The sequence below is a fragment of the Furipterus horrens genome, unplaced genomic scaffold (assembly GCF_987537825.1).
Source record: "Furipterus horrens unplaced genomic scaffold, mFurHor1.1.pri manual_scaffold_4, whole genome shotgun sequence".
Lineage (NCBI taxonomy): Eukaryota > Metazoa > Chordata > Mammalia > Chiroptera > Furipteridae > Furipterus > Furipterus horrens.
Window position 1 is genome coordinate 66327518 of NW_028327174.1, and position 17727 is coordinate 66345244.

General features: G+C 39.2%; 1 protein-coding gene across 1 annotated transcript in view; it reads right to left on the reverse strand.

Annotated features, from left to right (window-relative positions):
• Positions 1 to 15230, reverse strand: part of CPM (carboxypeptidase M) — an 87137-nt gene extending 71907 nt beyond the window's left edge. Inside the window, exons 1-2 of the mRNA XM_090273589.1 lie at positions 15215 to 15230; positions 14733 to 14895 (exon numbers count right to left, since the gene is read on the reverse strand). Coding sequence (XP_090129715.1) covers positions 14733 to 14892 — 160 coding nt within the window. The 5' untranslated portion in view covers positions 14893 to 14895; positions 15215 to 15230. The remainder of the gene's footprint in view (positions 1 to 14732; positions 14896 to 15214) is intronic.
• Positions 15231 to 17727: the final 2497 nt, after the last annotated feature.

The window sequence follows — 17727 nt, forward strand, 5'->3', positions numbered from 1 at the left end:
GGAGAAGAGAAAGAGCAAGAAACTGGAAATTATTTGAAAAAATATTGAAAGAAAACTTCCCTAATTTGGTGAAGAAATTAGATAAGGAAGTCCAGGGAGCACAAAGAGTCCCAAATAAGATGGATGCAAAGAAGCCCATTCCAAGACACATCATAAGAGAAATGCCAAAGATAAAGAGAGAATCTTAAAAGCAGCAGGAGAAAAGCAGTACTGATAGGGAAGCTCCCATAAGATTGTCAGCTTTCTCAAAGGAAACATTGTGGGTTAGAAGGGATTGGCAAGAAATATCCAAAGTCATGAAAAGCAGGGACCTGCAACCAAGATTACTCTACCCAGAAAAGTCATTTAGAATCAAAGGGCAGATAAAGAGCTTCCCAAACAAGAAAAAACAAATGGAGTTCATCATCACCAAACCATTATTATATGAAATGTTAAAGGGACTTATTTAAGAAAAAGAAGATCAAAACTATAAACAATAAAATGGCAATAAATACCTAGCTATCAACAACTGAATCTAAAATCAAACTAAGCAAATAAGCAGAAAAGAAACAGAAGCATAGATTTAGAGAATGTTTGATGGTTTCCAGAGGGGATGGGGGTCTGGGGGAATGGGTGAAGGGGTGAGGGGATTAAGGAGCACAAATAGGTAGCTACAGAATAGCCATGGGGATGTAAAGTACAGTGTAGGAAATGGAGTAGCCAAAGAACTTATACATATGACCCATGGACATGAACAATGGTGAGGTGATTGTCTGGGGGAGGATGGGTGTTGGGTGGAGGGCAGCAAAGGGGGACAAATCAGAACAACTATAATAGCATAATCAATAAAATATAATTAAAAAATAAAATAATTATAATGGTTGGGCTCAACGGAGTCACCAACAATGGCAAGGGAGTGAATATTTAACAGGGACTAAAAATTAAAGCTAAGATACTGTTACAGTCTATCTACCTATGTATTTTTCAAACCCATGCCTTTCTGAATCACTCACAGCAAGAATAATTAAACATGTTGACTGCCTTCACCTTAAATCTGTACAACATTGTTGAGTGTGGAGAAAAAAAAAAGGCCCCTAAAATTGAGGGGTTTCAAATCTCTGTTTAGCTCTTTTTGGGGAAAGCCTTCATCACATGTTCCATTTCTCTCTTTTTATATTCTCTAGACACTTGAATTACTCTTGTGCTGTTCAGACTAAACCAGGGATATTTATTTAAACTCTTCTTAATGGAGGGGTGTGTGTGTGTGTGTGTGTGTGTGTGTGTGTATCCTGTGTTTACCTTCTCTTCTTTTGATGCACATTTGCTTAGGTTTGGGGGTGCTGAGGGGAAGCGGGAGGAACAACTTTAGGCTTGTCAGTAAATAATTTATTGTGCCCTTTACTTCCTGAAACACACTAACTTCCTCGCTGCCTCCTCCTCCACTCCAGGAATTAATCTAGAGCTGTGGCATAATGAGATCCTCAAATTCTACCTCTCCAACTTGTCATATTAATACCATAAAATAGTTTTAGCCACAAAAAGTTTACATTACAAAATAAAAGCAAAACAATTTCATTTTCTTGAGAGACTAAAGCACTTACTATATACAATATGTAATTTTATGAAGTTATTAGAAAAAAGTTACATATAGTATATGGAACTATATAAAAGTATATATAAAAATACACATCCTATATACTTATACAAAATAATAACATAGTATACTGTATGAAAGTATATTTACATTCATGTTTCATTTACTACACATGCAAAAACTCTTCAGCTTTGACCCTTAGAGGGTCTGTCACATATGAGCATGTACCGGCCTAGGATACAAAATGAACAAAGCCTAGTCCCCGCTTTCCAGATACAGCATAGCAAGAGCTCCTGGAAGATACTCGGGGAAGAGGAATGAGGGATTCTAACTCTGCCCAGGGGATAGAAAAAGGTTCCCAAGAGGAGGTAATATTTTGGACTAAGCTTCAGTAAACTGAATAAATGATCAAATGGTCTGTCACATCCACACCCACTCTAAAAATGTAACATCATATTGAATTTTACCTGCTGTGTTCATAATATATCTGTGCACTTTGACAGAAAGGAGTCTCAGGTGTGCATTTGGGTAACTGTTAATTCATGTGACTTCACTTGTGCTCCATGAATGTGGTCCCAGTACCCTCAGAGAGATTTCTGTCAGTGAAATTAAAAAACTGAAAAAGTGACGAATTGAAAGCCCTTTACTTAAACAAATAGAAGAGTTAGTTGGTTTCTTCTAGTGAACTCTGTAATAGGGTAAACCCACCAAATACGTAAGCACTACTGTTAATGACTTTATACCCCAACAAAATGGCTGTTATCTTCAGCTCTGGGTAAATTCATGATAAGTCTCTGGGGCCAGTTCGAAGGCAACTTGTTTGAAGTTGGCTGCACTGTTCCTGACACAGTGAAGACTAAGCCCTCCGATTTGAAGTTATATATGTGAAAGGCCACAGGCTAGAAAATGTGTACTTTAATTTAAACATCTGACATGCAGAGATGAGAAACATTTTTAATGTGCAACTCATGTCTGCTTTATTTTAACACATACTCAAATTAGGACTAAACAAACCTCTCATCAAATTGCTATACTATGTTACATGACATTGAACTGCTTAGAAGTTAGGAAGAGTACCAATTGTTTTAAATCGCTAGATAGGAAGATCTGATTTAATCCCCTACCCCTAACCCAAGTGCATGTTGGTATTTTATATATATATATATTTATTTATTTTAATTTTTACTTTAAGATTTTAAAAATCTTTAGGTCTTTATTAACAAAATAAGATAACAGGTGAGCATATGTTATTTCCACTACAAACTATGTTTAAGATTTTTTTTATACTTTCTTGCTTTGTATTCTTAGAGAAAGGGAAATTCTAAATATACAAGGAGAGCTAATGGCAGTTATCATCTCTCAACTCTAGATATTGCTGTCACCATGCTGTTACCTCCAGACGCACATGTTCATTGATGAAGAACAGACACCAAACACCTTTTGGATGCTGCTACATAAATTTGAAGTGGGTCCCTATCAGCTCTCTCTGTCTGTGATTGTAGACTAACAGTTCTAACCTTATCAGTCTATGACTCTTCTTTCATGTCCGATATTTTGTAACTCTCCTTTTACTACGCTGGCATTCAATTAATAGAAAAGACAACATTTATATACATAATTTCAAAAAGATCAATTTAATGTTCAAAATGTATATAAAGGAGAAACAAAAGGAGAACAACATAATAAAATATGGTATCAGAATGTAAAAATTTGGGCACTGTCAATTAGAAGACATAATAAAGTCAGATGCTTATCTATATAGCCCTCCCCCTGAAGCCATGAGGGATTGGTTCTAGGACCCTGCAGATCCCAAAAATCCAAGGATTTTTAAGTCCCTCATATAAAATGGTGTAATATTTGCATATAACCTACCCACATTCTCCTGATTACTTGAAATCATTTATAGGTTACTTATAATATTTAATACAATGTAAATACTATGTAAATAGTTGTTATAAGTATTGTTTAGGGAATAATGACAAGAAAACAAAAGTCTGTATGTGTTCAGTACAGACGCAATCATGGTAGGCCTAACTATATAGTATACATCAGCAACAATATAACTTTTTAAAAATATTTTTGATTTGCAGTTGGTTGAATCCAGCAATGCAGAACCTGTGGAACGAAAGGCTGTCTATACTTGAGCGTCATGATGACTGCATCTATTACAAATGCAGGAGCTAATTCAGTCGTGTTGTCACTGGTGTCAAGATTTTATGAATGCGAAATATCTCAGTCAAGTTCAGAGAAAAACAAAATCAAGTTTTCCTCATTTTATCTATAGTATTTTGTGTTTGTAGATAAAACCGTTTGGTTTTAGGCTCAGATCATTCTAAGCTGGTCTTTCCCCTAGGAAGGGTATCAGAAAATGTAGGAGACAGTTTTCACTATACATGACTATTCTCTGTATTGATAACAAGATCAGGAGGATACACTAGGAGTGGCCATCCACCCCACACCAAGACTTATATAACCTAAACCTCCCCTCAATTTCCGAAACTCCCTCTAGGGGGGGCTACTGCTCTTAATGAGAACCACTCTTTTCCAAAGTTGTAGTTTGGTGGATGGGTGGTATCCTGTCTGCCCTGTTAAGTGTGTAAACCGGAATCTCTGCCTTCTCCTACCTCTTAACCCAAGAGTTTTGCATATAGAAAAAAATTAAGCTTGCAGCAAAAAATGGAATTCGAACTGCTGTGGATGAAACTAAATACTGAAAAGGGTTCAAGGAATTCCACAGATCACTCACGATAAAAAAAAAACAAACCCAAATCACAAACATTTAATGTGCTTGGATGACAGAGGATGCTTGTCAAATTTCTCAGAATCACAGGGGTAGGGGTACGATGTGTAGGAGGGGAGGGGAGGTGACAAGAACAGAGAAAAAGATAACTGGAGAAACTTTTCTCTACAGCAAAAATGTTTAAGGGTTTATTTACTATTTGGCACAAGACAGACTGGTTCCAATCACCTCTGTGATTTACAAACTATGGACAATTCATTTTATCTCGATTCTTCACATGTAAATATGGGGATAATAATGGTATTTCATACTATTGTTAAAATGATTAAGTGCTAGGCAAATAGCAAAATTCACTTGGTGTTGGCTGTCATTATTTTTTTTTTAAAGTTTCAAATGCCACTTGCACCTCTTTAGATATATTTGAGATTTGGAATAAAAATGGTTACTAGATATAAGAAGCAGAGTATAATTCTGTGTTACTTTTAGGACATTCTCTGTCTCAATTTTTCTTTTAAATTATACTACAAACAGCATAAGTCTCAATAATTTCCTTATAAGATAACAAAAAAAGCAGTGTCTTTAAAAAAACATGAATGGCTAGAAAACAAGGCTGATATCTATAAGATGTTTCAGAGAAATGACTGCATTTCAAGAAGGGGAAAGTCTTGCTTAATCGGTGTAACTTGAAATCACAAACGTGTGTTACAGCCGAAATTCCTAGATTTTAGTGGTTTTCTTGATATTTAGTCCTATGTTCCCATTTTTAACATCACAAAGGGCATTTTATATAGGATCTCAAGCAAACCTGTTTCGTGACCACAGTTGAGAAAACAGAGTGTGACAGAAAACTAAACGTTGTGAGAAAATTTAATACACTATGTTTGTTTATTTGTTTTTTTATTTTTATTTTTTGAGGACCAATCACCAGCCAAAATCTACAGTCAAGAGCAGTAGACAATGAGAGATCTGTGTACGTGAACATAGTGCACATCTCTTTGGGACAGGAATCAAAGCCAAATCTAGGGAGGCTTTTGAGCATCTGAAATTGTATAAAGACTCCTGGCAGAGGAATTAAATCAATACCTGTTGAATGAGTAAATGAAGGTGAGAATTCTTGGGTAGGGTGGGGGGAAGCATGACAAATAAATTCTCCCTCATATGTAAACACAATGAAAAATTGATAGTACACTAATCTTTCATCGTCATTATCACCATCACCTCAACATAATATCTATCCTCTTAGCAAAATTTTAAGCATGCGATACAGAATTATTATCAATAAGCACTATGCTGTAGAGTAAATCTCTCAGAAGTATTTATCTTGTATAACAAAAATTTTGTACTCTTTTGACAAATACTCTAGTAATCTTTCAAACCACTAATGTCAGTATTGATTTATGAGTAGTATAAGATTTGGAAGAATTGTTTTTCTCTTAGCATACATTTCTCATGAGATTATAAATCAATACAACATTTTTGGAAGGCAATTTGGTCACATGTATGATATAGCATAAAACTGCTTAAGACCCAGTAATTTACTGTTAGGAAAATGTATCCCTAATAGCAGCTAATATATCCCTAACACTAGTTCTTATGGAGCACTGATTTTGTGTCAGAAATTATGCTAACAACCCAGGGTCACACTGCCTACAATGTCAAGAATCTAGAGTTTGAACTTGGATGCTGTGGTTCCAAAGCTTGTGCTCTAACAACTTTTGCTGTCTTAGCTACAAAGATGTTCACTATGACATTGTTTATAAGAGGAAAATTTAGAAGCAAATTAAATGCCCATCAGCGGGTTAACTAGACAATAGTATTTCTATTGATAGGACACAAAGCAGGCATTAAAAATCAAATTTTCTAAATAAAATGTTTGCATGGACAAACAAGATATTTAGCACAATGGGAGGGGGGAAAGGCACATGTTTCCTTTGGATGGTGAGATTTTAATTTTCCTTTTGTTGCTTTGTTGTATCATCCAAATCTTCTAAACAAATTTGAACTCTTTTTGTACCCAGAAAAATATTACTAATAAATTTCTCTCTAGATCAACATAGGCCATCAAATTATAATGAAAATCATATATGTAATTTAAAATGTTCTAGTGACCAAAACCACATTAACAAAGGTAAAAAGAAACAGATGAAATTAGTTTTAAGTATTTCTTATTCAACCTACATATTAAAATCTCACTTAAACATGTAATCAATATAAAATACTAATGGAGAATTTTATTTTTTTACCTATTAAGTCTTCAAAATCACTTTAGGACACGTAAGTTTGGTCTAGTCACATTTCAGTTGCTCAATAACCAAGTGGCTAATGGGTACTGTAATGGACAACGCTTCCTTGGCAGAAGTGTAGTTTCAGATTAAATGTGCCCAAACCATGAATCTGAAACCCTTCACTAACAACCTCAGTCTCCATGTAACCATCTATGTCTGTGTCAAACCGCTTTTTTGTTTTTTACTTTACTTTTATTGTTGACACTATTACAGATGTCCCCACTTCCCCCTCCTTTGCTCACCTCCACCCAGCCCCCACCCCCAACCCTTCCCTCTGGCCGTCACCACACTTGTCTGTATCTGTGGACTATGCATATATGTTCTCTGACTAACCTCTTCACTTCTTTCATCCAGACCATCCCTCCCCCTAGCCTCTGACAGCTCTCAGCCTGGTCTGTGTGTCTATGCCTCTGTTTCTATTTTGTTCATCAGTTTATTATGTTCACTAGATTCCACCTATAAGTGAGATCATAAGGTATTTGTCTTTCTCTGATTGGCTTATTTCACTTAGCATAATAGTTTCCAGGTCCATTCATGTTGGTTCTTCAAAGAGAAAAGAAATGTGCTTAGGAGACAGGTGAATCTGAGTTTCAATCCTCCCTCTGACATTTATCAGCTGTATGATTTTCAGCAAGTTAAATTCTCTGTGCCATATTTGACCTGTTCAGTAAATGAGGATAATGCCTACTTTGAGTTGTTGAGATTGAAATAATGCATTAGAGTACCTACTACATGGAAAACACTTGATAACAGAGATTTTTATTACCTAACCTCTTGCCCTTTGCAATCTTCTTTAATTAGATAAAGTAAAGGTTCTAAGGCAAGACATGATTCTTAAAAGAGAGATGGTAGGAATTCTCATTTAAAATGGTGGCTAGAACTAATTTTGGGAGTGTTAGGCCCAAGCAGGGTGAATCCACAATAAATACATTTGTATTTTATTTTATTTTTAAAATTATATTTTATTGATTGTGTTATTACAGTTGTCCCAATTTTTCCCTCCACCCAGCACCCCCCTCTCCCTCAGGCAATCCACCTGCCATTGTTTATGTCCATGGGTCATGTGTGTAAGTTCTTTGGCTACTCCATTTCCTATACTGTACTTAACATCCCCATGGCTATTCTGTAACTACCTATTCACACTTCTTAATCCCCTCACATCTTCACCCATTCCCGGACACACCCCTTCTCTCTGGCAACCATCATAATGCTACGTATTCCGTGATTCTGTCTCTGACCTTCCAGTTTGCTTCAATTGTTTTTTAGATGCAATTGTTGACAGATATGTATTTTTGCCATTTTAAAAAATATGCTTTATTGATTATGCTGTTACAGTTGTTCCAATTTCTTTTCTTTTTGTTTCCCTCCACCCAGTGACCCCCCCTCCCTCTGGTTGTCCCCCTCCCCCTTAGTCCATGCCCATTGGTTGTGCATATAGTTCTTTTCAACATCTTCCTAAATATTCCACTCCCTCCTACTATGCTTCTTAATTTCTGTACCATCTCCCTCCCCTTCCCCTCTACCCCCTCCCTGCTGACATCCCTCCATAATGTTCCCCATACCTATAATTCTTTTCCCACTCTCTTTGTCTACTTAGTTTGCCTTTGTTTCAATTCCCTAGCTTCTGTTGCTAGTTGTTGTGATACAGTTTTCATTTTAAGGTTCATAAGTTTGATCCTCTTTCTCCTAAACAAGTCCCTTTAACATTTCATATAACAGTAGTTTAGAACTGATTATCTCGTTCAGTTTTACTTTGTCCTGGAAGCACTTTCTCTGCCCTTCTATTTTGAATGACAGCTTCACTGGATAGAGTAATCATGGCTATAGGTTTTTGCTTTTCATTCCTTTGAATATTTCTTGCCAGTCCCTTCTTGCCTGCAGAGTTTCTTTTGAGAAATCACCTCATAGTCTTATTGGTATCCCTTTGTATGTAATTCTCTTCTTCTCTCTTGCTGCTCTCAAGATTCTGTCTTTATCCCTAATATTTGACATTTTGATTATAATGTGTCTTGGTGTGGTTCTCCCTGGGTCCAGTTTCTTTTTGAACTCTCTGTGTTTCCTGGACCTGTAAGTCTATTTCCTTCCCCAAGCTAGGGAAGTTCTGCTTCATTATTTTTTCACATAATTTTTCAATTTCTACCTCTTCTTCTTCACCTTCTGGCAGCCCTATGATTTGGATGTTGGCGTGCTTATAGCTGTCCCATAGGTTTCTGAGCCTCTCCTCATTTCCCTCACTTTTCCTTTCCTCTTTCTGCACTGGCTGACTGTTTGTTCCTTCCCTATGTTCCGATTTGTTGATTTGATCCCTGGTTTTCCTTCCCTCACCACTTGTTTCATATGTGTTTTCGTTCATTTCGGCAGGACTAGCCTTCATTCCTTCCCTGTCTTGTTTAAGATCTGCTGTTAGGTCTGAAAGCTCTCTTATAACCAGAGCTCTGAACTGAGCCTCAGAAAGATTATCTGTCTGCTGGTCCGATAGATCATATATTTGCTGTCTCGTCAGCTGTGTAATTAGGATCTCTATCATGATCCCTGCCATCCTGACAGTTTTGTGTCACACCTCCTACACTATAGGGGACGGAGCCCTATGCACTCATCATACTGGGTGACCCTTCTCACCACACTGTGGTGCTTTGTGTAGGGAAGGGGGGTCCAAGATGGATTCCTGCCTTTCACTCTCCACTGAGAGACTGGGAGCCTCCTCCTCCATCCCCACACCCTCTAGCCTTCACAGTCCAAGGCAATGGGGTCTGTGTTCCCCGGCGTTGGAATCACAAGCTGACGGGTTTGGTCTACAGCTGGGGGTGTTCCCCAGGCACTTCTCGCCTTCCCTTAAATATGGGTGTCTGTGCTTACCGCTGTCCCTCAGCTGCCACCACCAGCACAGCTTGACCTCTTCACCCCAACTTCACCCCTCCTACCCGTCCAGACGAGCACCACTACTTTATAACGTCATACGTTGGACTTCCATTTATTTTCTGGAACTTCTGGTTATTTCTGGTTTTGTGGTAGTTGTAGTTCTTCTTAGTTGTGGAGTGAGATGGAGCGTGTCAGTCTAGGCCTCCATCTTGGCCAGAAGTCTATTTTTGCCATTTTATTGTTTGTAGTTTTGATCCTCTTCTTTTTCTTAAACAAGTCCCTTTAACATCTCATATAATAATGGTTTGGTGATGGTGAACTCCTTTAGTTTTTTCTTGTCTGGGAAGCTCTTTACTTGTCCTTTGATTCCTAAATGAGAGCTTTGCTGGGTAGAGCAATCTTGGCTGTAGGTTCTTGCTTCTCATGACTTTGAATATTTCTTGCCAATCCCTTCTAGCCCACAAAGTTTCTTTTGAGAAATCAACTGACAGTCTTATGAAAACTCCCCTGTCGGTAACTAACTGCTTTTTTCTTGCTGCTTTTAAAATTCTCTTTATCTTTAAGCTTTGGCATTTTAATTATGATGTGTCTTAGAGAGGGCCTCTTTGTATCCATCTTGTTTGGGACTCTTTGTGCTTCCTGGACTTGCATGTCTATTTCCCTCACCAAATTAGGCACGTTTTCTTTCATTATTTTTTTCAGATAGATTTCCAATTTCTTGCTCTTTTTCTTTTCCTTCTGGCATCCCTATGATGTGAATGTTGGATCTCTTGACATTGTCCCAGAGGCTGCTTACACTATCCTTGTTTTTTTGTTTTTTTAAATTCTTTTTTCTTCTTGTTCTGATGGGTTGTTTTTTGCTTCCTTATGTTCCAAATCATTGATTTGATTCTCAGCTTTATTCATTCTACTGTTGTTTCCTTGTAAATTGTTCTTTATTTCAATTCGTGTAGCCTTAATTTCTGATTGGATCTTTTTTATGCTGTTGAGGTCCTCACTAAGTTCCTTGAGCATCCTGAATATCAGTATTTCAAACTCTGCATCTGATAGATTGCTTATCTCCATTTCATTTAGCTCTTTCTCTGGAGTTTTGATCTCTTCTTTCGTTTGGGCCATGTTTCTTTGTCTCCTCATTTTGGCAGCCTCCCTGTATTTGTTTCTATGTATTAGATAGAGCTTCTTTGACTCCATGTCTTTGTAGTGTTGCCTACTATAGTAGGTGTCCTGTAGGGTCCAGTGGCACAGCCTCACCTATCACCCAAGATGAGTAAGTGAGGTGTTCCCTTTATGTGGCTGAGTACAACCTCCTCCTGTAGTTGAGCCTTGACTGCTGTTGACAGGTCAATGGGGGGGGGGGTGTTACCCAAGCCAGTCAGCTGCAAAGACTGGTTGTGACCACTGACCAGCATCCTCCATCCTCTGTGGAGGATCAGCTGTGCAAGGCATGATGGTAGTGCTCTGATGTGATCTGTAGCTGTTCACTGGGTGCACAGGTTCTGGGGTTTCCAGTTCAGACTCCACCTGTATTTTGCCTGGGGCCACCTGCTTGAACTATAAAGCAATCTGAGATGTGAGCTTGGAGATTCCCAGGGAAAGCCAAGCTGTGAATCTAGGCTGGCTGTTGCTTGTTTGAGAGGATTTAGGAAGTTGTGTCGCATGGGCCAAGACCAGCCATTAATATGGGAAAGCAGCTTGGGTGGGCCCATAAGTTGGATAGGATGAAATCTCTGGGGATCTTCAGGGAAGGACAAACAATGTTAGCCAGGTTGATGGAGTCTCAGATATGGCACCAGCCTGCAAACTCTGTGGCTCTGTTGGGGAGAGGGTTCAGTAAAGAGACAGTGGCCTCTTCTCAGCTTGATGCCAGACACTTCAGTTTCTCCCTGTGCCTTTCAAGCTGCTATCCTGTTGCTGGAGCTTAGAAGGAGTGACTCTGAGTAAGTCTGTGTGTGGGTTCTTTAAAAGGAATGATTTGGGACTCTAGTAGTGTCTTCCGCCAGCTCAATCCTGGCTGGTTTTTGCAGCCAGAAGTTATGGGGACTTATCTTCCTGGCATTGGAACCCTGGGCTGGGGGGCCTGGTGTGGGGCTGGGACTCCTTGCTCCCAAAACATTCCTCCCAAGTTTTTATCCACAATATGTTGGTGTGGGACCAGCACAATCCACGTTGTGCCTCTCCTACCAATACATTTGTGTTTTAAAGCAGACTACTGATGGTAGGGGACAAATGGCACACACCTTTGCTTACTCCACAAGGCATTCAGCCAGCAAATATTCAAACCATCAAACAGATAGATGTAAGTTACTGAATATGTTCCAGGCATCCTACTACACAAAGGGAGTTAGAAATTCCAAAAGAGGTGGGAAAGAGGGAGAAGCTTCCTTAACTGAACAGAGGAAGGAACCAATGAACATTGTACTTTTACTGATTTTTCTCAATTCAGTTGTCAAGTTTTTTGTTTTGTTTTGCTTTGTTTGTTTGAGTTCACTCTCTTGTTTCATGTAGATTTTCTTTACTATGTTATTAGGTAATGGAGTTTCTCCAAAAGAGTCAACTGAAATACGGTCAGTCGGCCAGTCTACTATGTCTGAAACCTAGGCACAAGGTATACATGCATTAAACTTGTCTGTGGTCTTCAAACACTTCAAATAAAAAACTGGAAAAAAAATCACCCAATATAATAGAAGGTACTTATCATAACATGCATTGATGGTTTTATAGCATCACTGTTTATAAAAAAGATAATCAGAAACCATAGAGATGTCTCAAAGAGGTGAATGACTAAGAAAATTCAGATAATCAAGAGGATAATATACTATATAGGAACCAATTCACATTTGAAAACTGTCAATTCATAGAAATATGTGATATAATAATGAGAACTGGAGAAAGAAGTAGAATGGAATCCATTATTACAACAATGAAACTATATGAAATATGCATTACAAAAATTTTAAAATGTGTCAGCAGAGTTGGAATATTATTCTCCCTTCTGTGTAGGTTCATACACATAACAAAAAGAAAAATAAATATCATATGTGATAAATCCTATTTGCTAAGCAAACTTATCTTAAACCAGAGCAGCTATTTTCAACCTTTTTTATCTCATGGCACACATAAACTAACTACTAAAATTCTGTGGCACACCAAAAAATATATTATTTTTTTTGCCAATCTGACAAAAATAATAGGTATAATTTTGATTCATTCACACCAATGGCTATGGTTGTGTTGGCTGTTGTCATTTTTTAAATTTTTATTTGACAACAAGAGATAAGAGATCAGTGCTCCTGCACTAGAGGGCAGATTGGCCTGGAAATATTGCCTATCTAGTGAAGAGTGCCAACAAAGCGACTCTGTCTTTCAATGCTCATACTAACATGCAGATATAGTGGCAACTGACTCCCAGCTACTAGTGTGTAGTGTAACCTACTACTTGGAACCTAATAGGAGATTTGGGATTTTTCTTAATCTGAGTAATTATTCAGAACCTACTTGGAGCAAATATATGACCACTAGTGTCAGATATTATTTTTACACGATAACTCCTCAGTCCTTTAACCATATGAGTTCATACAAAGTAAAAAAAATTAAGCCTGCTGGTCTGTGGTTTGATATCACACAGGAGAGATCAAAATAGCTGGTTCACATTAAGAGAGTCCCCAGCTCTCTTTCACATGCACTTTGTGCTGCACAAATAAAAACTTACCAAATCTAATACTTAATTTAGTACTTAAAATTAACAATATCCTCCTCACCTTGTGGCTTAAGTGATGACTGAGTTATTACTCAAGCTAGTTGCATTCTACATTTCCTTCATTAATATAATTAGTATTCTTAGATCTTTTAAAATTGCTCCTCTCTAGCCTCAGGGGGAAATTATTTCAAAAGGTTGAATACATATGCTGATTCAAGATATGATTTCTCATACATCTAACCTCTATAATCTTAAGAGTACAGAGCAATACAGAGTAATTCTAGCACCAATTCTTTGGCAATGTTGTTTAAAAACAAAGGTACCATTATACAGATAAACCCAGGATTTTTATTTTGCATTGCATATAAGTAAATTTATGAAATACTTTTCCTTTAATATAAAAACCTTGATGGGGGGCAGGGCAGTACAGAGCAATGGGGGAAAAATTGGGACAACTGTAATAGAGCAATAAAAAAAAATTGAAAAGAAAGAAGGGGAAAATAACTAACTAAATAAATAAAAATAAAAACCTTGACCTTAATTTGGGGGAAAGAATAAGAATATGGTAATTAAGAGACTCCCAATTGGCTGAAAAGCTTGCAGCCAAAATTTAGGTAGCATTTGAAGATATTAGAAGTTGAAATCCAAACTGCATAAACTTGACAAAACTTTTGATTTAAGTACCAAGTTTTCTTGGCAGGTACTGATATAATAATAGAGCATTAAGAAGTAATATCTGATAAAATTATTTGCCTTGCACCCAAATGTCCAAGCCTTGAAGTAGTGATCTGAGTTTCAATCCTGGTTATATAACTTACCATCATGGTGATCTTGGACAAAATACTTAATATCTTTATGATTCAACATCCCCATCAATAAAAATGATAACTGTTAAATACGGAATTATATATTTACACTAATATAGTTTCTCAATTAAATCAATAAAGCAATTAAGTGATAAATGTGAAAATGCTAGAAATAGTACCAATCACTGTTAACATATATTTTTTATCCAGCAATTGTCTTATTCAAATGGATGATTTTAAAAACAGCCTTTAACAGTATCAGAGCCATATTTTTTGCACAACTTTAAGCATTTGGGTTAATTATACATGACATGGAAATCTCATCAACAGAACCATACTATTTTAGTTCAAAAGAACCTTTAGATGTGATACTAACAGTCTGAATCACATTTAAAGAAGTCAACAAAAAGGGAAACCTGAGATGGATAAACGGACTTCCCTGGCAGAGGCTTATCTAGAAAAAGAACTAAAATACACATTCCAGGCAATCGATGTTTGCAAGATCGAAAAAGAAAGAACGCCATTAACTCCTAGGACTCAATGACATCGAATGACAGCAGGGACATTTAGTAAAACTCAGGTCGTCCTGTTACTACTCCCTTGATAAAATAAAACAACACAATACACAAAAGCAGAAAACAACCAACAAGCAAGGCATAGGTGTACCCGCTTGGAGCTCCTCTGGGTAGCTTCACGGAGGGAGGGACACGAAGCTAAGGTATATTTAATGAACGAAAGCAAGGTTTGGAAAAGTGCACGAGACGGACCCTACCTTTCACAGATTTCCCAATACTGTGTAAGTGAGTGATAGAACTGTAGTTTTGGGCAACATTCTTCAAAAACGCTTCCATCTCTTCCTGGTGGTGGTAGCTGAAATCCAGCGCAGCTACCAAAGGCAGCAGCAGCCCTAGCCAGAAGCGGCCGAAGTCCATGTTCTAGAGATGAATAAAAATGATAATAAAGCTGAGACAAGGAACTGGTTCGGGGCGGAGGGGCGGGGGGGGGGCGCGTAGGGGCATTACTAGATTCGGCACAAACATTCTAGTGTCAGATCTGACACTATCGTTTCCTGCTTCCTAAGGAGGTAAAAGTTGGAAGCAACACCTTCAGGAGTTAGTGCAACCGGAACATGGGCAGCCTGGGGTGCCTTCCATCTCGCCCCCCGCCCCTTCCTTCCCTCCCCAAGTCTCGACTGCAGATCGCCGCCAGGCAGCTGTGGCAGCTGCACCCGGCCGCGCGCGCCCTCAACCTCACCCCGGCACAGGCGCGCACCTTCAGCCGCCCGCGGCCCGCGGGGCCAGTCATTATAGCCCTGCCAGGGGGCGGGCGCTCCCAGGACCCGCTCCCGTGTCCTGACTGACATCCCTCTGGCCCATTCAGGCGCCGTAGGGTTCCTCCTAGGCGGGGCCGAGACGTGCGGTCCTGGACTCCTCTGTCTTCTTCGTACCTGCGAGACCAGGCGCTCGAGCAGCGAGCGCTGTGCGGCTGGGCAGGAGCTTCAGTCTTTGCTGGGTTTGAAGTGTGTCCTCGCCTCCGCCACAACTCCAGCCGCTGTGGGGGACGGGGGCGCTCCCCCGAGGGTCTCCATTGCTGCAAATTTGGAGATAAGAGGTCGGCGGGCTCCACGCGCTGGGCGTCGCAGGCTGGAGACCCTACGGCTCACTTGGCGCCCCGGGGTGCGCCGCGCAAGATGGGGGTGCAGGGAGTCCGGCACGGGCTCTTACGGTCTCTGCGGTCTCTGCGGCCGCTGGGACCGCGCCCCAGCCGTGCCAGGCTCCGCAGCCCTGTTTTGCAGTCGCGTGGGATTTAAGAATGCATGCGTGTAAAAGTTTTAAATGCCGTCATGTGGAGTGAAGGAACATTTCCGACAAATATATGTGGTGTACGAGATTTGAGTAAATCAGAGTTAAATTTAAAACTGAAAATCACATATTAGGAAATAGAGTCACTATTCGTAAATCCAATACCCCCTCCACTAATACTTCCTAGGTCAGTTTCCGTTCTCCTAAAATGCTTCTTTCTGTACAGATTGAGTGGTCTGTGTTCACAATGGGGAGAACGAGGGAAGACTTCACCAAAACTGGAGGGAGTTTGTGGTGCCGGCAGAGATCTCATATATCTGTCACAGATTACCTGTCAGGGTAACGTGACTATAGAAAGTTTGAAAATCCCTAATTTGCAATAACATTCATCTTCAACACATTAGAAATTGTGGTGCCAGGGCCCCACTCCAGATGAATTGAACCAGATTTCTCTTATTGAGGCCCAGGAAAGATAATTTTTTAAAGTGCCTCGAGTGAATTGAATGCGCCTTCAAGAGTTCGCCTGCCCCATTTTGTTAGCTAGATATTGTACAGTTGAACTCTTAGGAACCCTGCGGCTGCCTGTGATTCCCAGGCAGCAGAGCGGAGTCGCTGAAGAACTAAGACTATAGTGTCACATGATCTGGGTCATTGTGTGAGGTGTTTCTTAAAGAAATAATCTAATTTAATTAAGCAGAGTTTTCTAAGAGTTGGGAAATGTTAATATGATATTGTTTGATTTTTTTAAATTCTTATCTAAGGTTATGTTTATTGATTTTAGGGAAAGAGAAGATGCGGGGGAGAGAGAGAAAAACATTGATGTAAGAGAGAAACATCGATTGGTTGCCTCCCACACACACCCTGACCAACTGAGGACCAAATCGGCAACCTAGGTAAGTGTCCTGACCAGGAATTGAACCTGCAATTTTTTGCTATATGGGAGGATGCTCCAACCAGCTGAGCCACCAGGCCAGGATGATATTGTTGGATTTTTTAAAGGTATGTGGCAGGTACTATGCTAAATGTGACTTCTAGATGGCTTGAAAGGGTTCTCCTTACATCATTGTTCACTGAAAGGAGAGGGTATGGGCTTGAGGAGATTAGTTAGATTTAAGCAAAGTCACAATAAGGAATAGAAAAGGGAACTGACTAGAAACAAAGTGAAGGATTGCTGACTTGACTTTAGAAATCAAACATTTGTTATAAAAGCAGTGCAATTATATGGTTTCCTTTAGAGGTTCTGTGGCTGGATACTGGAGGTTTGATCAATACAAGGATTGAGATTGCCAGGGTTGTTGTTCCAGAAAGGCAAGGGGGCAAGGTATGGTTGAAATTACTGCCCTTGGAGTTCACACTAGGTTGGAAAAGAAGCAAGTTCAGGAATCAATTAAAGAACAGAGGTAGGGAGTACAGAAGATTGAAGGCTGAAGATCTGGAACCTAAAAAAGTGTAGCCCAGGGACAGCATCATCATCACTTGGGAGCTTGTCGGAAATGCAGACTCTTTGTCTTACTTCTGTAAAATGGGGATAATCATTTTATTGATGATTTGGGGTTTATGGTTGTAGGGATCTTACAGGGTTGCATCCGATGTTTTTTTCCTTTTCTTATGAAGTTGAGAACGTTCACCTTTTCACTTAAAGGAAGCACTTAACAGTGTCTCTTTGGCACATCCAAATTGCCAGCATCACTGCTTTTGTGCTTTGGGCCATTATTATTAAGTGAAGTAAGGGTCACTTGAATACAAGCACTGAGATACCAAAACAGTAGACCTGATAACCCAAGAGGCTACTGAATGACTAATGGATACCGTGGACAAAGGGATTATTCACATCCGAGGCGGGACAAAGCAGGACAGTGCTAGACTACCCAGAATGGCATGCAATTTAAAACTTATGAATAGTTTATTTCTGGAATTTCCCATATGATATTTTCAGACCATGATTGATTGCAAGTAATTGACACT